At 35.9% G+C, this 25326-nt stretch overlaps 1 protein-coding gene across 1 annotated transcript in view; it reads right to left on the reverse strand.

The window, feature by feature from the left end:
• Ptprq (protein tyrosine phosphatase receptor type Q) overlaps nt 1–25326 on the reverse strand; it is a 168320-nt gene that overhangs the window by 94940 nt on the left and 48054 nt on the right. Inside the window, exons 17-23 of the mRNA XM_051206414.1 lie at nt 15673–15833; nt 14818–14963; nt 10240–10408; nt 7926–8216; nt 7396–7671; nt 6854–7005; nt 2862–3003 (exon numbers count right to left, since the gene is read on the reverse strand). Of these exons, the coding sequence (XP_051062371.1) occupies nt 2862–3003; nt 6854–7005; nt 7396–7671; nt 7926–8216; nt 10240–10408; nt 14818–14963; nt 15673–15833 (1337 nt within the window). The remainder of the gene's footprint in view (nt 1–2861; nt 3004–6853; nt 7006–7395; nt 7672–7925; nt 8217–10239; nt 10409–14817; nt 14964–15672; nt 15834–25326) is intronic.

The following is a 25326-nucleotide window of genomic DNA, read 5'->3' on the forward strand; positions in this document are numbered from 1 at the left end:
TTAAGAGAAAAACATTTGCTCAAAGTTAAAATTTATACACACATAGTAAATTATTGAAGCATGCAACCAGGAGCTAAGATGAGATGTCACAAAGAAAAAATAAAAAATTTAATATGTCAACTTTTCTGATATGTGTAACAAGTTCTTAGAATAAATGGCCAATAGACCTTTCTCTCCTATTTTGCTAATGCTCACTATGTTGACCCTTTAATGGAACATTTTCCTAGACCCAAGCAGCAAATACATTCTCAGTGTCAGAAATGCATTGGCCTCAAATCCAGGCAGTCACAGATGCCAGCTTTCTTAATCAGGATGGTGCAACCTTCTCAATACTTATTACTGAACAATTTGCAACACAAAAGCTATCTCTATCACTGATCCTGGCACACAACAGCACCAGAAAGCCCATAAGAGAGAAGTCCCAGTCCCTACTTCAAATGACTTGACAGATTTACATGACCTCACTTGGATGGCATTGCCCTACATGTGGAATTGGGGTGGGGGATGGGAGGGGAGGCTGGCCAGGGTGTATGTGGGGTTGAGACGGTAAGAGAGAGGGAGGAAGGGAGGGAAAGGGAACTGGGATCGACATGTAAAATAAAAAAAAAATAATAAAGAAAAAGAAAAGTAGATACTTTGTGTGTGTGGGGGGGGGGGTTCTTTGGAAGAACAGAGACTATTTTAAAAGCTACTGGAGGTGTTTAAAGAGTCTCTGGTTTTTCTGCTAGAACTTGTCTAAATGTATTTAATGATAACTTTTTTTTCTCTGGGATCCATTCTATGTACTTTACATGAACTAAGAGTGATATCCATCCATTATATGTTAGAGACACTGGCTACTTTAAGTGGAAATATCTAACAATGTCCCCTAGTTTTAGCACTGATGGCATAACTTCATCTTTATAGTAAAATAAGGACAATGGAAGAAAATCACTACAATTGTTCATATTGTTGCTATTATATAAATGTGAGTTAAGGAAAGTTCATGAAATGTATGACTTTACAATTGTTCTCTGGTCTTAAATGTGTCTCTTGTAAACCTTTGTGGGATGAATACATCAATGCAAAAAAAAACAACTCTCTCTCTCTCTCTCTCTCTCTATATATATATATATATATATATATATATATATATATATATACACACACACACACACACACACACACACACACAAATCGGAGGTTTTGGGAACATCTACTTAACTGACTCTCTGAACACCCAACAAATAATAAACAATTAATGTACAAAATGAGCTCAGTGGTGGGATACACCTTTAATACCAGGTCTTGGGAGGTAGAGGCAGGTAATCTCTTAGTTTAAGGACAGTCTGGTCTATACACACACACAAATACACACACACACACAAATACACACACACTCAAACACACACACACACACACAAACACACACACACACACAAACACACACACACACACACAGAGTAAATTTTCTACTACTTTTGCAATCAGATCATTATGTTCTGTGATATTACTTTGTTACTGAAAAAAATAGTTCATGCAGTAGTTTATGTAAGATAATCCTTAACTTTTACTCATTTTGTGTGAATACTATTAAATATTTTGGAGGTTGAAAATCTTTAGATATTTTCCCTCAAGTTGACATACACTTTCCCTAGTCATCTCCATCATTTTCTTTAAAAAACAGTGATGGTGTTCCAATTGGGTTGCTCACTAAGTTTTGAAGGCATGTTCCACCTATGCAGCATGGATTGTGGCTTCCTTGTGCAAAGCAGGGAATATTTACAATAATATTTATACAGCATTTATTGCATGACAAACTCGCTAATAAGTAAGTTCTAATGAATCTTTTCAAATATTTTGGATCCCTCCTGCAATGGATGTGGCTAATGTATGCTTCTTTTCCGTTGAAGGTACAGAGCTCAGAGAAAACCTGAGCCTTTGTCAAGGTGACAAAACCAACAAGCCATGTAACTCGGACTCTAATCCAGACACTGATTGCCCAGCTTGAGCTTTATCCACTCTAAATACTAGGGATTTGATTTGTCTGCATGCTGGGAGAGAAGACCTCACGTATCTGTAAGTGCATGGGGGAAATTACTGATTTAGCATCATTAACCTCCAGTCTCAATGTGGAGGTTCATTAATACAAGTGCATTCAGAGCTGCAATGAAGCAACTAGAAAATGAATTTTCCATCACCCAGTAATCACTGTTTAAAAGAAAAGAGGAAGAGTGGTGCCTTCGAATACATGATCTAGTCAGTAGAAAGAGGCATGTTAAACCCGCCATTAACTAATTCACAAACAAACGAAAACTATTCAAGCCCTACACAAACGTTGGAAGCAGCTCATGCCATTACACTGCACTAGTTCCGTTGCTGGGAAACCTGGCCAGTGACCTTTTATAGCACTCCATGTTATGATGGGATTGTTTGAAGTACAAGATGCAACACTGACTCCTGCCTTTCAGATCTTTTCTTGAAGAAAAATCCTAGTCACCATTCATGAAAATCTAAATGGTTGTGCTACAAGTGACTGTTGGTTCAGTTGCTTGCTTTTCCCAGTCCCACAGGTAATCCTAAGGGTGGGACATTTTCACAGATGTCTAGAAGCCTACCTTGTCACCTCCTTTAAAAAAAAAAACAAACAAAACTAGTCTTTTAGTTTGTCTTTCTTAGTTCTAGAGGAAAAGTTGTATGTAAATATGGATGTATCAATAAATATATATGATTCCAAAATGACCCAGCCTCTAACCTTTAAGAACTAGAATTCAATTTCCCTTTGAGTGGAACACCTGATGATATTTTATTGAACTGAGAGGGATGGTGAATGTCTTGATTAAATATGAGAGCAAACATCGTGGAGGCAGAAACTGACTAACCTGATTCTCGAGTTGTGAATTTCACTATATTACTGAATTGATTGCCATTTCCAGCTTTGGTAAAGGCAGACACACTGATGGAGTAGGTACTGACAGGCTGCAGCCCAATGAGTTTGGCATCAGTCTGGAAACCAGAGATATTCTGAAAAGAAAAATATCCTGTGTCACAAGGCATCTTCAAACATTTATTTTTAACTACCAGATATATTTGAATATGATGATAAATTCCTCTTATACTTAACAAGGGGTTGATGAATATTAACAACTGTAACAATTATTAACAATTTGTCTTTCAGGGCATGCTGAGCTTATGATATGAGGATGAACTGCATTATCATTTTGGTCTTGAAGAATCTAATAATTTTGGTTTGTGAACCTGAACCTTTTTTTTGGAATCATGTGTTTATTAATATCCTTTCAATTTGCTGTGTTAAAGTTTCAAATTTAAATACAGTTTATAGCTGGGAATTAGTAATCATTTCTTCCAAATTCACATTCACCTATTTCCTAACATCCGGCATATCTATATATGTTTACTTATCTATCAGTCACTGCATTACAACCAATGAAAAACCACAGGTAAAAGAAAATCTCTGCCTCCATGGAACTTAAGTTGGAGATTCCAAACAATTCTCAGATTTCTATTTTGACAACTTTTTTTTTTAGGAAAATGTGGAAGAAAACCAAAGAGGGTATGGTCGTCGACCAGAGAATATGCTTTCTCATAGAAAAATTTCCCACCAATAATAGAAAGCTTGATTAGAAAATGTATCTTAATGAAAATGAAGTCAAGCCAAAGCACTCATGCAACAGCCTTACAAATACTAAACTATATTTCTCACAGTATAAACTATACTGACTGCTCATCGCACATTCCTCCAGTGGAAATTTACCAAGAACATTATTCTACTCGTTTTGGGGGTGGGTGCCATGGTGTATCTGTGGAGATGAAGGGACAACTTGTGGGAGTCAGTTCTTCCCTTCCACTAACTATGTGGTTCTGGGGATTGGACTCAAGTGGTCAGGCTTAGTGGCAGGAACCTTTACTAGCTCCACCATCCGAAGAGGCTCACAACTTAAGGCACCTACACTGATAACACTAGAGAACACTACATCACATTTTAGCATCATCTCCATGAAAAGCAGGTACGCTTAGGAGTAGCTATGTATAGTACATAATATAATACACACATAGTCATGCAATAATAATTAATGAGGAAAGAATTCATGGACTTGGAAGAGAGCAGAGGAGTCATGGGGGAAGGTTTGCAGGAAGGAACAGATGTGGTTATAATCTCAATAATTCTTTAAGTAATGTCCAGGAAGTCACTGAAAGCTATGGGGACTTGTTCTACCACCTTTCTTATTACACACTTACTGCTTACAAACCATGTTGACAGTTGATCTGTGGATTGTAAGAACGAATAAACAGAACATGGTCCCCATCAGCAAGAAAACTTTATACTAGCTATTAAAATCCACAAAGTGTGTTACTAATACAAACTTAAGGACAATAAAAATTTATTTCACTTTTGACTCAGAACGAATGACCAGGCAGACTGACACTTTAATAAATTTGTTTACTGGCTGTTGAGTATATTTACACAAAAGTGGGCCTTTAAAAAGCTCTCTACTAAATAAATAACTTCTTGCAGAAGTCAGAGTGACCCAAATGTCTAAGTAATGTTAATGTCTGTCCCGGTGTGGGCTGATGAGGAATCAGTGACACCTTGAGTACTTCTAATGCTATTCTGCCTCCACAAAGTTGCAGGTAATTGAGAACAGAAAAAGAATAAAACAACGGGAAAAGAATTGAAAAGAATACCAGCAGAGAATGTTGAAAAGTAGCAGTGAAAACCAGACAAAGGGAAAACAGCAGACATGGTAGACTAAATATTTAGAGGTGGGGTGACATGACAAGAGATGTAAAGGAAATTTAAAGAATTAAAAATAATGGCAAACAGAAGTAATCAAATGTAGTAGATTTTCAAAAAGAAAATGGCTTGCTCTAAAATGACATGCTTAACATTTCATGGCATAAAATTGTATATTTGCTATTAGTGAAATATTAATGGAAACACAAAAGAGAGATGTTTAAAAATATTAAAAATATAATGTTCTGCAATGTTCAAGGCTACAATGACACTAGAGGGAATTTTTGTTCTTTTCTAATCTGTGTGCAATGGGCACCAATGCATTTATTAAATGACTGGAATTGTCCAAGGTGTTTTATATTGATTTACCCTTACAACTGTCATTAACATATGAAGCTTTTTAATTCTCATTTCACATTTGAAGGAAATACTCTTAAGAGGATGTGTAACTTCTCTAAAGCATTAATGGAAATCTCAGTGGAAAGATTTGAACCATGTAATTTGTTGTCAGCGTCTTTGCTTTCCTGCTCTGTTATGAATGTTTATATTAAAGATCACCATTCTATGGAAATTAGGTCATATATATGCATGCACAGTCCAATGCACATACAAGGTAATCTTAAGGATGGGATTACGCCAAGAAAAATATTTCTCTCCTGTGAACATTTTCTGTATTCCATGCAGACAATCAAAAAATATGAGGAAACACTGAGTTTAAACGTGAGACAGATAATAAAGGGCTAGACACTTGTATTATTAATATGAGTTTTACAGTTCTGGGAACCATTCCACATTTAAGATGTTAGAGAATGGAAATTCTACTCAACCTATCAGATGTTAAAATAATATATTAATTTCCAGGAAAGAAAGCATTGATCATGATGACAATAGCAAGCAAACAAGCTATAATTGTTGCTCTTGGTTTTCTACTGCTGTCTTTGTAAGCTGCACATTCTAGGAAATGGATGTATCATAGATATTGTGATATTGAATGTTTACTCTGTAGTTTGCACTCTCCTTACAAATAAAAATATCCCAGGACTTCATTTGCCATTGTAAAAAACTAGAGAGACAACTTTCTTAAGTGAATAATTGTAAATAGGGTAGGTTAAATAATTAGCTAATTGTAACATACTTTGACAATCAAATGCTAGAATTCATGCACCTAAGTTTCAGATACATTGTTCTATTAGTTCTTTGAATATTTTCACTGATCCTATGCCCTGAAAAACAATGTAAGAAGGAAGAGATACTGAGGATTGCAAATAAATTACCACTAAAAGTCACCAAATAAGAATTAGTCACAAGAGACCAGGAGGGTGACATCACATGCCATCAAGAAAGAGTACCACAAGATGAATGTAAACATTTTATGAAGAGGTTAAAAAGATTCATTTGATACTTACTTTTTATTCTTTAAACAGTCTTAAATTACATACCAATCCCTGTTCCCTCTCCCTCCTGTTCTCTCATTCCCTCCATCATCTCCCCATCCCAATCCCCATCCACCCCTCAGAGAGAGTGAGGCCTCCCATGGGGAATCACCAAAGTCTGTCACATCATTTGAGGCAGGATCAAGGCCCTTCCCCCTGTATCTAGGCTGAGCAAGGTATCCCTCCATAGGGAATGGGCTTCAAAAAAGGCAGTTCATGCAATAGGAATAAATACTGGTTCCACTGCCAGTGGCCCCATAGGCTGTTAATAAAAAGAACTGTAGTATATATTAGATTTTAAATATACAGTATACAAAGTAACAAAGGACTGTATTTTTCCTAGCTTTAATTAAATGGTACATCTAGTTCTTAGAATGTAGAAACTATGAGAATAGATAAAATGTTCTAGGAAGTCTTCACTTTCATATCTGAAACCTGGTTTACTATATTGTCTACAAACATCCCATATTTCAGAAAAAATGGCTTTAAGTAAATATTATCATTGTTCAATTAATTACTGTGGTACTTGGAATCCAACTCAGAGCATATGAGAGGCAAAAATGCCCCACTACCGGGCTATTTCTCCACCCCTGCTGTTGTGTAACATGAAGACGGCCCACTATCCCACATTTTAATGCAGTTTCTGGGTGTCTGAAATAAATATATGCTGTTATAATCAACCTACCTTATAAAATATAGTATCAGTGTCATGCTCATGAATTTTAAAACTATAGACTTTAACAATACCGCCTGGAAGAGGACTGGGGATCCACGTCAGCCATACAAAATCTGAAGTGTAGTTGATTAAAGTCAAGTTCTGGGGAGGTGCTAAGGGCACTGCAGGGAAAACACATTATAAAGCTTGTGTTTATAAAACACCCAGCACAACAGTACTACCTTCATTCTAGCTTCTTGCAGAAACGAATTTAGAGAGATTTCTAAAAATTACTACACGTTGCAATTCAAGTAATGAATACCGTAAGTAACTTTGCTCTCATATTTACAGCCCTATGCATTAAACAGTTTTAAACAGAACAGGTAATTCAGAAGCCTGAACTGGGGAAAGGGGAAAAAAAGGACAAGAAAAGAGATTAACAAAGTAGTTAAATGATGAAAAGTTGGCTACAAACAGGACCTAACATTTTTCATTGTTCAGGCTGTTCCTTCAAAACAGAGAGTGCCGACTGAGCAGAGAAGTCACTTGAGGCGGTGTATCTTCCGGCTTACCTGACTCATCTGTGTAAAAGAAAAGAATACTGGAAGGACCGAGTCCTTTCCTGGTTCTTGCAGCAGCAGAAAAGCTATATAAGGTAAACGACGAGAGTTCTTCCAGTACGATGTGGTTACCCGAAGTGACGAAAGAGCGGTTTGCCTGCGGTCCTTGCAAAGTTAAATGGTAGCTTAGTATTACACCATTTGGCTTTAATGGGGGATCCCAAGATAAGAGGATTGAGGTAGAAGAAAGGTTTTTAAAGGTGTTGATTATTGGTGGAGTTTCTGGAACTATAAGAGAAAAGGAGAATGTCAAATGAGATAGTGAATTTTCATTAAGGAAGACGCTTCAAATACAACGGGGCTCAATTTTACCAGTAGACTGTTTTAATTTTAAGTTGCTTAGGACTTACTATGTCTATTGAAAAGATATTACTTGCTAACATAATTGTAAATATTGAAATTAGTAAAAAACAAAAAAAGCAACACAAAGAGGAAGGACATTAATAATCTACATTATAAACAACAAACAGGGTCTTCCCTACCGTCTTCTTCAGTTTTGATATGTAGCCAGGCAGTATAGGTCTCAGAGAAGCCCTTCTCTGTTGATGGTGTAATTTTAAATATATAGTCAGTATATTTTTCCAGAGTATCAAAATACATGCTGTTTTCGTATGTAATCAGAGGTGGTCTCATGTTGTGAGGACTGTGCTCTGAATTCAGTGAAACATAGTAGAAGACAAGGCCATTGGGTTGAGATGGTGGTGCCCAGCTCACATTTACTGCGGTTGATGAAATGGACTCAAAAGTCAGGTTTCCAACAAGCCCTTCTGGTACTGAGGTAGGTAGTGATCAGAACATAAAAGCCATTAGTTATCCCAGCGATAAACATTTACAAATTGAAGGTAATACCTGAAACGCCATCACTAGCTCATATATGTACATTCTTTAAAAACAAACAAATGCATATTCATATGAAATATGAACATTATTCAAAATAAGCCTTATCATTCTTAACACATGGAAGAATTGTGTTTCCATCATATTCTTCTGACTTTCCTTTTTTACCATGTGGGGATTACATGTGTTTATATACAACATGTATTTCTAAAGGAAGCAATAATTTACTAATTATCTAAATAATACATGTGATTTCCTTAATCCAATGAATATGCAGAGAATGATGCTCAGAGTTCATAAGGGATTTGGTCAAGTCATGTTTTCAGTAAGACTATTTAACTCTAAGCTTGTCTGACCCCAGTAACAAGATGCCTCTAGCCAACAAAACACTAACCTGCATTTGCACTTTAAGAAATTATTCCACTTATAAAGTTTTAATTTTCAGATATCAACTAGACTCAATGTAAATTTGAAAGGCTCACATGACACAATGCACAGCAAATAGTTATTGCTTATGGTGGTGTAATTATAATTGATAAACTGCTATGAGTTGCAATTATTTTGAGAGAGATCAACAATTAAAGAGTGTCTGAAGTGATATTGACCACATTATGCTAGAATGTTTTGTTGAACATTCACCAACAATATATTTTCACACATTGATTATATTCTGTGGGTAAACTTGTCCACTACTCAAATTATTTTTGCCTAAAACAAGGCAAAGCTTTTCATGTTTGTATTAGTAAATTAATGATTTTTTTTTCAAACAGTGAATATTGGGATTTAACTCAGTAAAAGTTTAAGTCAAAGTTATTTCTCAATAGGACAGTAATCTTTTAAAAATACGCAAGTAGTGGAGCTGGAGGGATGGCTCAGCAATTAAGAGCACTTGCTGCTCTTCCAGAGGACCTGGAATGGGTTCCCAGAACCTACACGATGGCTCAAAACCTTCTGGAACTCCAGTTGTGAGGCAGGGGATTCCCATGTCCTTTTCTGGCCTCCAAGGGAACTCCAATCACCTGACGCAAGCAAAACACACCCATACCCATAAAAAGTAAATACTTAATATTAAACAAAAGCCATATGGGAAATGGACAGCAATCCACCTTCCATTTCATTCTGGAAACTAAAACTGAAACAAAAATTTAAAATCAAGGGTTCGCTCATCATAGTTGTATGACTGTTCATCATGGACAGCATTCTGAAGAAGCTGTATCCAATAAATTTTTTAAATGAAAATAGACATTTTTATTATGCTTATCACAAAGACAAGTTTTAAAAACAGTCAAAGTCCCCAAAAGAAAGCTGCTGGAGGCTCCAAAGCAACTTCTGAAACAAATGTCGCAACTACAACAAAGATTATCCTGGCTTGTAGGAATACTCTTCTGTCCATTTGGGATGACTGTGACATCTCTCAAAGCAACAGGAACAAAATGAATTTAATGGATAGATGATAAGAAAGCATGTGTTAAACCTGTCCGTTACTTCATCAAGGACAAAGCATTCCTTTGTCATGTTTTTAATGGTCAATTTGTGATTTTTTCAGTCCACAATTGTTGATATGAAGTAGGATGGGCAGAAACTATGGTACTGCTGCAACAGAATAGACTGGTGAAAAGAGATTCAGTAAACATTAGAAGTGAAGTCATAGGAAGAGCACTCGAGTTTCAGGTGTTTACCAAGAACCCTCATGAGGAGAATCCTCAACCCCTTCACATCATAGTGTTAAAGTAAATACCGCCAACCCTGAGAAAATGATGCTCTACAGGAAAAAATAATAAAAGAATCCATTATGATAGTAATAGTCAGAGATATACTAGATACATTCAACTCCTAGGACAAGTAAATATGTCTAACAGATATTAGTATCAATGTACACAAATAGAGAGAGTTCCTGACATGATTATAAGATTTTTCAATTTTCCAATTAAAGATAAAGACACATGTGCATTTACATACTGTCTTGGTCTGTGTATACATGGATTACGTCACTGCTTTTATTCCCATTTCCAACTGAAGTGCTTGCTGTTAACCAGAAAGTGTAGTAGCTGAATATTGCCAGTCTGTATATTTTTGCTGACACTGTCACATTATCAGGCTCATTGGTTACTTCAAAGTAGGTAAAATTCTGGAAAAAGAAGCACATTATTGTAATAGTTCAGAATATATTTTAGTAGGCACAGATATTCTAAAATAATGACCAGGAGCAACCTGCTATTGTTTTAATATTTTAATTCTTAAGAGAAACAGCATAAAGTAATGCTATCATAAGAATTAAACTGGAATTATATTCGTACTAAAAGTGGAGTAGTTGGTAGCAGTTTTTCTTATCAGATCAACACATAAAATATTAAAGAGAAAAGCACTGATGCTTTACACAGTAGAAAATGTCAAACGGCCAAGAGAAAAGTCCATGGCCGTGCTGGACAACCTCAGTTCCCCTTAGGAAACTTTTATGTACTTTTCACAGCACTGGATAATTTCCAACAGATCTGAAGAAAATTAAAACACCTTTTCATTTTCTTTTTTTCCGTGAATAATATTGCCTTATCTACAAACTCAAACCATCTCTATTATTCATCACCAGTGACTCTTCAATGTACTGTTGTAGGTAACAAAGAAAAGGCAGTTAATACAGTCATATACAGAATAGAATAAAACTCAATATTTTCTTAGAGCATAAGGAATGTGTGCCACAATTTCCTTTCTGAAAAAAATTTAAAATAAAATACATAATCAACAAAGAATTCCAAAATAAAGGGAAATCATTTAGGCAAAACCACAAAGTTAGCCAAGAGTGGCCCATCAGTAATTACAACACCTGGAGGACAGAGTCAAGGGGATCCTGAGTCCAAGGTCAGAGTGCATTATATAGTGATTTTCAGGGAGCCTGACACACATAGTCGATAGGCCCCTGTATCAACAAACGTGTGTCAGTATCATTGCATCATACAATATACAGAAATTACTGTTTCTTTGGTTCTTTTGACATTACCCATCAGTAAAATAAGAGAATTGTTTTGATTTTGTGGTGTCTTGTTTGAGAATAGACATGTTAAAGCCATGTAACAATATCTCAGAAAATGTGATATGTGGGCTTGGATAATTTCCAATGCACCTGTACATATAAAATAACTGGTTGATAGAACCACAACCAAAAGGTGTTAATTTTTGGAAGGTTATTATTAGAATAAATTTTAGTTTCTCTTTGGAACAGAATTCATTCTGATTATCTATAAACATCACAAATAAGCAATGAGTTATTTTGAATCACCCAAAATTCATTCCTGTTGGCTGTATGACTTAGCATGCCTAGATAATAAAACAAATTCATAAAATCTTAGATGTTATCGAGGTGATCATTTCATTAATTTCTTCACCTCACATTTCTTATTTTTGTCTCATAATGTCTCTGAGCTCAAACTGTCTAATTAAACCTTATACTTTATTCATGCAAATAAGGCCAGAAGGCATTCTAAATATGCTTCCAATTTTGATTGTTAGGCAAACGTATTTTATCACTTTTAAATGTTTATGGCATTCTGTCCATCATGTTAAGAAAACATGTCACATACCAGTAGAAACTGAATAAGGCAAGAGGTAGCTTCCTCTACTACATACCAGTAGAAACTGAATAAGGCAAGAGGTAGCTTCCTCTACTAAAAATAACGTGAAAACTGAATAAAGGAAGCGCTCATTGAACTGTAACAAAGAGCTTAAACTCCTCAAGACAGCATGGAAAATGGCTTCAGTTCATGCCCAAATGCTTTTGAATCATAGCTAAGTGCTGAAAAATCTTGTGCCATGGCAATAATTTCACGTCATTTCAATTAAAATATTTGTTGATCATTAAACCTATGCATTAAACTGTTCCGGGAACATAGAGGGAATATAAATGTCATATGTCCCACTTTTTCAGTATGTTAGCTATAACAGAAGGATCCTAAGACTTGGAGCAGATGTCTGAAATAGGAGGTAAATAAAGCATTGCTAAGTGTGGGGGTGTTCCACAAAGTTCTGTGGAAGGGGAAAGCAAAAGATAAAAGCTGTATACATAATCTGCTACATAATTTTTCATTCCAAGTATTTCTTCTACCAACTTAAAAAAGGATAGAGAAGATATGCTACTTTGAACATGAATTTTATAGGTGCATTAAAGCCTGAGTGAATGTCAAGCAACATGAGACTGTACTTCTGAAATGTTTTAGCATCGTTAGCCTGTGCTCTCTCGCAGCTGTCACACTTAAAAGCATTCTTAAGATTACTTAATAGGAGATAACCCGTTCTAAAACTGATGAGTTGAAAATGAGATCATATTACACATGCAGATCTGAATATATAGACTTAGATGATTGTGCTGAAACCAAAGGTAGATTTTCAAAACTGAGGTGCAGTTGTAGACGAAGAGAATCAAACTAAATTTGCACAAACTGCAAGCACATTGGAGAGATGTGAAACCACTGCTGAGATCTCAAGCTACACAAACAATTTTGTGATGCTTCTTTTAAATGCATAAAAAGGAAAATCTTCATGTTGAACATCTTTTATGGCATAATGAAATAATGTTAAGTCTATGGGTGACCCTTTGGTAAGAAATAAGTGTGTCTTGCTATTTTTCAGTTTTCAAAAAAGGGACAGAAGATCTGATTGATGTACAGAGGGGAACAAACAAACCTTTCTTCTATTCTTTGTTCTTAACACATTTGTTTAAAAAATATGTTCACCTGTAATTACATATACATCTATATCTATACACCTGTTTATAAAGACGTCTTCTTAGAAGGCATGAAGTTATGTAACTCCACATATAGGACAGAATGTGAACAGTGACCTGACCTCTGGACATTGTGTCCTGCTGCCTTTGCTTGGGATGGTTTGCCAAACTCTGCCCTTACCCTATGAATTCAGTAAGCCATACTACAACCTAATCCTAGACAATCAACCACAAGCCCTGACTCTAAGCTAATATCCTAAGTAACCAATGGAATTCAGCCACTCCAAAGTACAGAGTATCTGCCTTCTCTTTTAGTTAGAAAGACACCCAGAAATAGGTATTGCCAAGTCACAATTAATTCCTGTCATTTCACCTTGTAAAAACTTACTCTTCAAAGTACAGTATTTCTTTTAAATTTGTGTTTCCCAGAGTATGTCCTAACTCCTCTGTCTTTGTCTGAACCACCCCATCATAATTTTTTCCTTTTTATATATTAGAAATCTGATAAATACTTAATTTGGAAGGAATAATATAACTGTGCTGAACAAAATTGAAAGCATTTCTCTAAATTAAATTCATCTTGGCATTTTCATGACTACTATATTCATATCCCAGATAATGCCCCTCTGCAAACCACAGTCCCATAGCCTACATTCTCCATAATAACAGCTATATGTCCACTGGTTCTTTTTATAGGTGATGCTGGGCAGTAATAATAACATTATAACTATAAAAACTCTATTCCCAATAAAAAATATTTCAATTGAGAAAAAAATACTATACTATAAATATTTGTCCTTAAACATAAAGAGAAGTGTAGCCCTTGGCCCCCATCCCTAATACATTCTCTTTCAACAGAGACTATTAAAGAAGAGCCCGACCAATCAAAATGCGAGTTGTGGAGGCCAGTCCCAGTGGACACATCTACAAAAGGCAGTGAAGACTACAAGAGCCAGAGGGTCAGAAGAGTTTCCCATGAGATTTTGTCTCTTAGTGATGTCAGAAGACACACCCACAAAGTCTCATCCAAATGACTTCCCAAGTGTGAGCTGAACACAGACAACATCAATGAACAGGCCAAAGTAGATGGGAAAGTCTGCGTCTGCGAGGCTTCGACCCTACACAAAGACAATGCCGAAAGTTCGAGAACTAGTCTTTTCCAGGGAAGAGCACAGGGCTTGTCTAAAACCAATAGTCAGTCCTGAAAATACATGCATGAGTGACATAGAGATGGAGCAGGCTGTATTTATGAATTTAGGTATAGACAGACAGACAGAAAGACGGATGTAACAACAATTAATGAAAAACAGAGGTCATCAATTCAAGGAGAAAATGATGCAATTATATCATGATCTCAAAAACTAATAGAAATAATTAAACATATGCAAGAATGCCTGACCCTGAAACCGTGTTGTATACAAACAAAATTAAAACCTGTTTTCAGCCAAGAAGTAAATGAGAGTAAATGAAGCCAGGTTGTTTAAAGAGAAAAGTTATTGGAGAAAATAGAATGTACTCTTAATGTGGTTCGAGCTTCACTACTGTAAATTTGTATAAGGATGATACAGAAAGAGGGGAGGGAGCGAAAGACAGGAGGAGGGAGGGAGAGAAGGAGCAAGAGGGGGAGGGAAGGATGGACGGACAGACAGACAGATGGGCAGAACATTGTAGGAGTACCAGACTTTTATCCACCACTATTTTATACATCAACTAGACTTTTTATAACATATATATATATATATATATATATATATAATTATCAATATTAGTAGCCCACAATATCAACAACATTGAGGACATAAAAAGTAATACTCATCTCTTACCTGCACAAAAGTCCCTGAAGTATTTTGGTAATAAACAGAATAATATTGTATGATTCCATTAGGTTTTACTGGAGGCATCCAAAAGAGAATTATTGACGAAGAACTGAGATTCACATAATGGACATCTTTGGGAGGATCACTAGGTGCTATGAAACAAGCAATTCAGAAACTTGAAATCGCGGCTACACATTAAGCTTAAGGCTCTAAATTTTGCTACAGTTGATAAATTAAAATGGGAATAATCATTTTTGAAATAGCTTAAATTACAAGTAGTATCGATGAAAATGTCAGAAATGACATTCATACCTTGCACTGGGTTTTCTTTCTACTCTTATGATATGAAATCTACAGAGGGGTCTTTCTTATTCATACAACACTATCCTGCCTCTAAAAGTTTGCCATCTGCAGACCAGAACAGCACAATTTCTAGTACAGGGTACATGCATAAAAAAAGCCTCTTTTAATATATAGTCTTGAAATGATATGTACATGAATATGAAATCCTCTTTTAATATACAGTCTTGAAATAATAAAAGCTAAAAGCAAACATGAAATCAACATAACACAGTTCATTTTACTACATTTAGCCTACAGACAAAATGCTGGTCATGTGTCAAGTCCCATGACCTTACTCCTTTACTCCTTGTCAGAATCCTGTGACGCCATGCACTGTTTCAAATGGGAAGTCAAAGCATAGGCAGATTACTTAGATGTCCCAACATCATATAGATAGGAAGTAGATGCAATTTTATATCTAGTTAATGATGGCTATTGGGATTAATAACACATTTTGATATTTGATTTTATTTTTGAACTGAATATTCTTCAAATTGATTGAGATCCCTGAGGACTCACCTCCCTCTGGTGTTCGAAAGTGAATCAGACTGCTTCTTGTTTTCCCATCGCCAAATCTGGTGCTAGCTGTGACATAGGCACTGTAGTCAACATTATAGTCTAAGTCTGGCAACTCTACTGATGCTTCAGTTACATTTATAGCTTTTACTGATGATTTATCCCTAAGAGAACAGAGGAAAAGTAAAAGTGACATTTAGATTAAATGCCACCACATACGTTTGAGAATTACTACATCAAAAATATGCAGCACTCATATACAGTAATTTATTGGCTTAACTTGACAAATGGCACCATTTATTCTGAAATATTGAAAATAGCAAACTTCAGAACACTTCAAGAAGTTAACTTCAGTAGCTTTCAAGCATATATTTATATTTAGTATTTAAATTATGTGTTAAGTGTTATAATTACAATTAACTTGGACCGATTTTAGTTGATCTTGAGATAGTGCAACTTCATTGGATTGAGATGCACCTAGGAAAAGCACAGCTTTGGATACATCTGAAAGTGCGTCTTCAGAGAGGACTAACTATTGGGGAAAGATGTCAGGAGAGTGGATGACATCATCCCAGGGGTTGGTAACTGCAGAAAAGAGAATATCTGGTCTCTTCTTCCTGGCAGCCACGCATGCACTATGACCTAAACTTCTGAAACTGCGAGCTGTGAGACAAATGATGATGATGATGATGGTGATGATATCTGCTCTCTTAATTTGTTCTGCTCACTCAGGTATTCCATGTTTAATTGTGTGTGTGCATGTGTGCCTGTCTGTGGGTGTGAACATGTGAGTGATGGAGATTGTGGAGGCAGGAGGAATCGGATCCCCTGGAGTTGGAGAGTTACAAGTAGTTTTGAGTTGCCCAACATGGGTGCTGGAAACTGAACTCTGGTCCTGCGCAATATCAGTACACTCGTTTAACCCTTTAGCAGTCTTCCCAGCCCCTTTGAGCAGGTGTTTTGTCACTGAAGACCAAACTGGACATCTAAAAACACTGTGCATTCAGTTCCTTTAACACACTTTGCACACCAATGCTTTAGTTGCTCACTTGTATTGTTCTTGTTCTTCCCAAGGTTGGCAAGGTCATATTTGTGTTATTATTTTCTCAGATAAATCCATCTGGGTGAGTTTTACTTCTAAGCCAATCCAAATAAGCAAATGGACAATACTGAGCAATAGTACATTACTGTATTTTGCATTGTGTATGTTTTGAGACAGGGTCTTGTGTAGCTTAGACATAGTTCAAGATCATGATGCTCCTACCTCCCCAATCCAAGTACTGATACCAAAAAAAGGAGTTTGATAGTTAATAGTTATTTATTTATTTAATAAATAAATGCCACTTAAAAGCAAAGTATATAATTTACAAAAAAAGGTGAAAAAATAAATGGCACCTTTTATTTTATGAAAATATTTAAGGTATTTAAAATCATTGCCTCTGACAAGGAAATAAGCTAACTAAATATTGACTCAGAACTTGCCAAGTAAGTATCAGAATCTTAGAAGAAAAACAAAACAATTTTTTAAAAGAATGAAAATGTTGCAATAGTATAGCAAATTAAATATTTTATTTCAGTCACACTGAGTTCCCAAAGGTTTAAACTAAGTATTGATTAGTATTTAAACCCAGGAATAAACACTTATGTGGTGCTTCTAAAATACTAATTGAAAAAGAAATGTGCATTCTTAGAACAATTAAAATTATTGAAGAATTTGCATAAGGGAAGAGTAATATCACATAAAAAGATGTCTCGTGTAGACCCATAGATTCATAGCTTTCTTTTTTATAAACAGAAGCACCCCAAGAAGTAAGTAGATTTTCCCTCTAAATATAAAATGTTCCTTCTTTAGCAATGATAGGAATCTTCACATTTTAAGGGAAAAATAGATCTCGTGTGAACTAATGGTATCCACAGAGACACATCTCAGTTTGCCTTTGCTATAACAGGAGCATCAATTTAATACAAATGTAAGCACTAGTACCTGAAAAATAACTGGATAGCTTATGCTAGTGAGAAAAAATATGGGCTCAGAGTGTGTGTCTGGGAACAAACAGCATCCATTAGACACTCTCTCTCAGCAGTGGTGTTATGGTGCTTTAAGAAATTAGGTAGGAAATAAATGAACATAAATAAATCCATAGAGCTCACAATTTCTCCTGCGTGATTTATAGTGAAACAGAACAGAGAGGAAGAAGAGAGGGAAGTAGAGTGTCAGCCTGTTTTCCTGACTCTGAGTAACTGCTGATAGGTCATGATGGCACAGAAATGTCTGGACCAAGTGTAACATCTCTATCTCCAAGAAGCCATCAGCCTGGAGGCTTTGCTCTTCCTGGCTTTGACACCACTGCAATTGAGGTTGTTACTTTTGCCGTTAGCTCCATTAGATTTTAATTCTCCATTTTGTAGTTATTAGCTTAATATATGACAGGATTCGTATGCATTCCATTATAATGTTTCATTTTCATATATAGATGTGTGTTATTGTGTATCTTATGTTAGTTATATCATCGCATGCTAGTAAAATAATGTGACATCATTCTATTTTGTAACTACTTAATATGGGCATACCAGGGACACTCAGCTATTGTTTTCTTAGTTACCTCCAGATTATCTTCATTCTCTTTCCTTAGCTATTACTAATGATAAACCAGTGGCCATTGTTCAACAGGTATCTCTTCATTGTGGTCATTTTATTTCAGCTCCTTAAATTTTGTCACCATGAAGTCACATGGGTTAAGCATTTGTCTTAGTGATTTTTGCTTCTCAGTAATTACCATTTTTAGATTCCTGTTAAGAGTTATATCAAGACATCTGAGAGTGTACATTGGGCAAACTCTCATACTGATCTGGATGCTATTAGTTTCTCAACTTCTACAAGCTTTAAATGACAGAAAGTCGGGTGGTAGTGGCATATACCTCTAATGGCAGCACTCAGGAGGTGGAGGCAGGCCAATCTCTGTGAGTTCGAGGCCAGCCTGGTCTACAAAGCTACACAGAGAAACCCTGTCTCAGAAAAACAACAACAAAATAAAATTGACAAAAATTTTTGTTTTGTATGATGTCCCTGACCATGAGCGATATGGAATGTGTGCTCTTGTGTTTATCTGTGACATGTGGTACACTTTGAAAATAAGGGTACCTATCTCCTATTATACTTTTTCTTATCTCCTATTATACTCTTTCAAGAGGATAGTTTCCCAAACATAGATGGTAATTTAGAGATGATTATATGAAACCAACATTCAAGAGAAGTTACCCAGGCTTACTTAGCATCCATCCTGTATGAGGCACTATGGTAGGCAACAATAAAATAGAAAACAGATTATATCCTCAAATCAGAGTGAAAGCAGAAATTTAAATGTAAAACATTTCATTAGTAATAATGTAATTTCTCTGAGGACAGTACAATAACCTTTTCCCTACAAATACTAAAAGAAAATTGTAAAGTGATGAATAATTAAATTATTTAATTATCATCACATTTTAAATTTTAATTCTTTTATTATTTTAATTGTTAAGTGCATTTGATTGTTTGAATGTCTGATTATTTTAAATCTATTTAATTATTTGAATAGTTTAATTTTATTTAGTTAAACTAATTATGACCAAAACACAGGTAAGGAAGAGATATTAAAGGCAGAGATGCAGGATATTGTTCACTTGAAAAACTGCTGCACAGTTTTGAGCAGAACCAGGAGTTGAGGGGAATATGGGGGAAAGACTAGAACCCTTTATATATCCAAAGTCATGAGTTCATCATAGTTGAAGAGTATGAATGTTACTCAATACTTAATCCCTAAAATAGACAAATTTATATCATTCTGTTTTAATACTATGCAAAAATGTAAAGATGATCATTTGTAATTTTTTTTCTAAGTTTAATTCTAAGCTTGGCAAAATATTTTAAAACCTTTTTTGGTTTTGTATCTCAAAATATGCCATGTTGTTTTCTTGTTTTCACACATGACTTATCTGAAGAAAATATGTTCAATTAGCGTTTGTAATTCTTAGAAAGTTATTTCCTATTTTTACATGTAAATTATCTGACTGAATTATGGTACCTAGGTCAAAAGCTAACTCTAGAGCAGTGGTTCTCAACTTCCAAATGCTGTAATTCATTAATATAGACCTCATGTTGTGGTGACCCCAACTATAAAATTATTCCATTGTTGCTCCATATCTGTAACTTTGTTACTGTTATGAATTATAATGTAAATGTATAATATGCAGGATATCTGATATGTGACCACTTTGACAGAGTAATTTGATCCCAAAGGGGTCATGACCCACAGGTTGAGAACTACTGTTCTAATGCATGAGACGAATTCTTCTTGCTTACCAATTTCACATTTCTTGGAGCACCAAGCCCATGGTAAAAAATTAATTTCCAAAAAGAAAACAAGCAAACAAAGATCTGTAATACCAGAATTACATGACTAGATCTAAACAACCTTGCCCATTTATTTAACTGTGGAATGCGATACTTTCCTGGTCAGGGTGGAAAGTTAACAACAAGTGGTAGTCTTCATTCTCATCTTCACCATTTGGTATTTTATTTCATGTGGGGTGGGTCAGCTTACTGTGATGCTTGTTTTTCTGAATGTGTTTTCTAAACTATTTCTATTGGTTAAATATTCTAGGCTCTTTCCTTTCCTCACTGAGTACTGATAGCCCAAATGATGTTAGCATTCATTTATTTAATTATTTATGAAATCATTTTCTTCCTAATATAAACTAGCATTTGCTAATTCATTTTCCCACTTATTAAACCCCACTAGAGCTCATGTTTGAGCTTGCCCTCAGCTACCCCCCATCTGCCTAAGCTTGTTTCGTTCATTAGGTCAACAATGCACTATAGTACAACCCATAATGCTGTCTTTCAGCCTCTAAAGAGTTATGGTGACTTTATCCTTCATATGCTGCCCCCACTGAAATACTCTCTGACTCATTAACCTATCTACCACAAACATTTCAAAATGAGATTTCTGGTCACGAATTATCCTATGCTTAGTTTTGATTTGTATTGAGTGTTTTAAACTTTAGGTAATATTCTTTTTTTTTTGAAACTAGCTCTGTAGACCACCAGACTGGCCACAACCTGACAGAGATTTGCCTTCCTCTGCCTCCCTAGTGTTGGTATTAAAGGCATGCACCACCACTGCCTGGCTAGGATATTTTCAATAGGAGTAAAATCTTGTAAAATCCGCAAAAAAAGAAAAAAACGTACAATGCATAGTTTTACATCATACAAACAGCCATGTAAAAGACTAGCTTATATGACAGTCTGGAAATTTTTAGTTTCATAAATTTAATAAAGATCTGTATTGTACATTCAAAACAGCTAGTCAAAACAGCCCTACAGACTACAGCCAGGATATCTGAATCTTCTTCGAATCCCCCATGACAGCGCCCCTTACCAGCAGGAAATAGTTTGAAAAGAACGACGCCCAAATTCCCAAATATTGTGTATAAATGTTTGTTTTCATTTAATTGGACTTTGTTATATAAAATTAAATAAAAAAAGATCTGTATTGTAATTGTTTTAAAACCACAATCAGATACCTTCGGCAAATCCTTTAAAATTATTTTACATTGGCATATTACATATTTAATAAATCTACAACCACTTTAAGGTTCTATAAGCTTTTACTTCTATACGTGTGTTGATATACATCTGCCAAACTATGATTCAGTATTTGCATTTGGTAAACAACATTTTCAGTGCAAAATTTGTATGTATATGTTAGAATAACCGCATCACTTTTATTTCATAGTCTTTTACCTATGTACCTATTAAGGTATTCCTTTGGCAATTTTAGAGAAAACTAACTCTCAATTTTACTGACACATACAGATACCAATTTGTTAAAGAAATCCAAGATGCATTCAAGAATACAGAAAATAAATTAGTTTTGTATGACTTTAAAGAACATTTTGTCTCTATTCAAAGTGCTTTGGAAGAATAAATGTACAGTGTTCTAATAAAAATATTTAATTAATTTGTTTGCCCTTAGCAAGGACTGTGTATCATTGAAAACATATTATTTGTTGACATAAATGAGAGAAAATGTTACTTTATCATTTTGATATGATGAGCATTATTTCGTGATGAAAAGTTTAAAGGAACAAATTATTTTAAACTGTAAAAGATTGAGACCAATTTCTGAATAAATCATCTACAACCTGTGACTAGTGTGGTAGTGGAAACAAAATGATTACACGTCAGTCCTCATGAGCAATTTTGGAGAGAAATGTTCATGACAAGGAGAAGAGTCACCCAGAATGCTAAATATAAAATTCTTCATCTCAAAAACACAGTGAAAAAAACACTATCCAAAAAGAATCTGTAGTTATTAAAGGAACTGGAATGGATAGCATAGAAAATGCAGAAATGCTGGAGTAAAGATCCTGCTCCAAACAGCACACATCACTTACCAAGATTTTAAGGGTACCACAGATAACTGTGTACCACAGCCAGGATTCGATCCTATGTCTCACTAACTTGAAATGCATGAGTAGTGAATGATGATGCCTGTACCATACCTTCTCAGTTAAACTGACAGTGGCAAAGTCTCCCAAAATATTAGTCATCAAGAAGCAAAAATCAAAAACTATGACTGACTTCTTCATAACAACACTGTCTAAAGCTTACAAAAAACCCCTTAGTTAAAAAAAAAAAAAACTGCTGGAAACTAAAAAAAAAATACATTTTAGATACTTTATTATATTTCATATACATTTCATTATACAGATTATCCTCTCAAATATACTATATATTTTGCTTCTTATTTGTGTAAAATAATCACTCTACCAAAGTAACTGTTAGCTATATATTCATATGGCTATATTCATATGGCAAACACCCAAGTGAAAATTAAGTTTTGAACCTTGAAACTATACTTTTAACTTATTCATCTATCCAATATATGATAATAAAATTTCCATAATTGTGAATGGTAGCTTACTGTCTTAAATTCAGCAACACACAAAGTAGATCTTTATGTGTGTGTGTGTGTGTGTGTGTGTATGAAGGCATGCTAAGTGTGTTTTGACTGTCTGTGTGTGTGGTTAGCAAAACCAGTGTACTGGCAAGTTTTCTTTTTTTACCTTGTGCAGGAGAGATGGCTCAGTGGTTAAGAGCAAGGGCAGATTACCAGAAACAACATGGAAGCTCAAAAACATCTATAAGTCTACTTCTGGGGGATCTGATTTCCTCTTCTGACCTCCTCAGGCACCAGGCACCCATGTACTACAAACATCCATGGAGGCATGCATTTTTAATTAATACATAAATTTTTAACTTAATCCAATCCTGTGTGATTTGAGACCCTAAAATCTCATATCCCAGAGTAAGAAGATGGCTCAGTTGACAGGAATTCTTGGTCTATAAACCTGAGGGCTTCAGTTCAAATCTCTAAGACTCATAAAAAGCTGAGCATGGTTGTGTGGGCCTGTGAGCCCTGCATTTGGGTGAGTGTGGGATGGCTGCAGACAGGCAGCTACTGAGAGCTTTCTGGCCAGCCAGCCTGATAAAAATATTCGGTGAAAGACCCTATCTCAAGGAAATATCATAAGGACAGATAGAAGAAGACAGTTCATGGGCTTTCTGTAGCCTGCAAACACATACACACACTGCACATGCATGCACAACACACACTCACTCACATGCACACTCCCACACACACTCCCACACACACACACACACACACACACACACACACACACACACACACACACACAGGATCCCTTGCCATCTGTCAAGAAAAAAGAATTTCTTTTTTTATTCATGATAAAAAAAAAATAAATTCTTAGAGGCATAAGCTAGTCATATTAGCATGTCTCAGAGGAATATAAAAAATACCCAAGTAGATTTGGGAGAGAAATTCCATGTAAAAAGGCTTATTCTTACAGCATAGAAAAAAAGGAAAGAAAGTAGAAAGCCCTTTGCAAATCTCCATACGTTGTGTCACCCGGTACAGCAGGTCTACAGGACCCTGAAGTGACCATCCAGAGTGGCAGGAGGATCCACATAGTTTGCGGACTGGGACTGAGGAAACAACTGATCGAATCTAATATCTGAGGGTCACGGGGACCTGGGGACTTGGGCAAGTCTTGCGAAAATCAAGGATAAAACAGCAAATGAGAAGTTTCAAAGCAGGAACTCTTAACTATAAGTTGGTGGGGGCGGGGTAGGCAACCCCTGCACTGGGCTTTCTATCTTGGCAGGAATCAGAGAAGAAATACCTCTTCAAAGATGAGAGAATAAGTGTTCTCAGGGAAGAACTGAACTTGGATTTATTGTTTGCACAAGAAAAATTAAGCTAAGTTCATGGAACGTGAAGAGCGTGTGTTGCCCAAAATGTCTCCATAGTCCTCAGCATCATTACAAATAGGATAAAGAGCAAGTTATTGGGGATAAATGCCTTGTTTGATACAACATGTGACTCCAGCCTTGTTAGAATGTTCAACATAAAATACTTGCCGCTACTTTTCACAAGGTCCTGCTACTTTTCCATGCTTCTGCATTAGAGACAGACAACTAGAGTTACAGCAATGCCCCTACAATAGCTGGTTAGTATAGACCGTCACCAGACAAGCTCAGAAAGAGATAAACCTGGCACAGCTGCAGACTGTGGCATACTCTCCAGGCCCATGTGTACTGTGCATTATGCTGAGACTCCCCAATGCTTTGTGAAGAGAGGCAGTACAGAAGAACAAGACTACATTTTACTAAAACATCAGAAATCCGGGATTCAACACGCATGGCTCAAACATCCAGAGGCCACTGTTGGTTCGTCTCTTTTACCTTTTAATTTTTACCTCTATAACCAATCCATGCATCACCAGGTCCACTGGCCTCTTCCTAAATTTAGCACAAAGCTTTCCCACTCCTTCCTCCACTGCCAATACCATCTCTTGCCTACACTATGGAATAACCTACTTCCAGGTAGCCTGCTAACCATTTCGTCCTCTACAATTCGTTTTCTGTAAAGAGCTCTGAGTGCTGGGAAAGCTCTGGCAACTCCAAGTTAAAATGGGAAACGGATTGCCTTCATGACTTGGCATCTGAGATTCATCAGTGCTCTGTCAAAATTTGAATCTCCTCTGATTCCATAACCCTTATCAAACCTGACACTCGGGTCTTCAAAATGACAAATTGTGTTTTCCCATGGTGAGGGCAGGGTCCTCTCCTGTTGGAAAGTTCCCTGAAGTGCAAAACAGGAGGCACATTCTTATTACTCAAATCATAAAGGAAGACAACTTTATGAAGTCCCCATCTTTCACCTGATGTCTTCTTAATTGTTTATGAGTATTGAGTATACAATCCAGCTTTCTCTTCACCGTATGGGCTTTATAGTGTCTTGTTCCAAGGTATAGATGTATTCTACCAATATGGATGGATGGACGGACAGGCAGGTGGACAGACAGAGGGATGGATGGATAGATGGATGGATGGATGGTTGGACAGACGGATGGATGGACAGTCAGATGGATGGACAGACAGATGGATGGATGAATGCATAAACTAAGTGGAAAGATGGATGGAGTAGAATTATTTCTTCCTTTCCCTTACATCTTTTTAACTAGTGTCTCTCATTATAATCCTACTGTCACCAAAAAATTGACAAAGCCACCAGAAACCAAGAATTTATG

This window comes from Phodopus roborovskii, unplaced genomic scaffold (assembly GCF_943737965.1).
Source record: "Phodopus roborovskii unplaced genomic scaffold, PHOROB, whole genome shotgun sequence".
Lineage (NCBI taxonomy): Eukaryota > Metazoa > Chordata > Mammalia > Rodentia > Cricetidae > Phodopus > Phodopus roborovskii.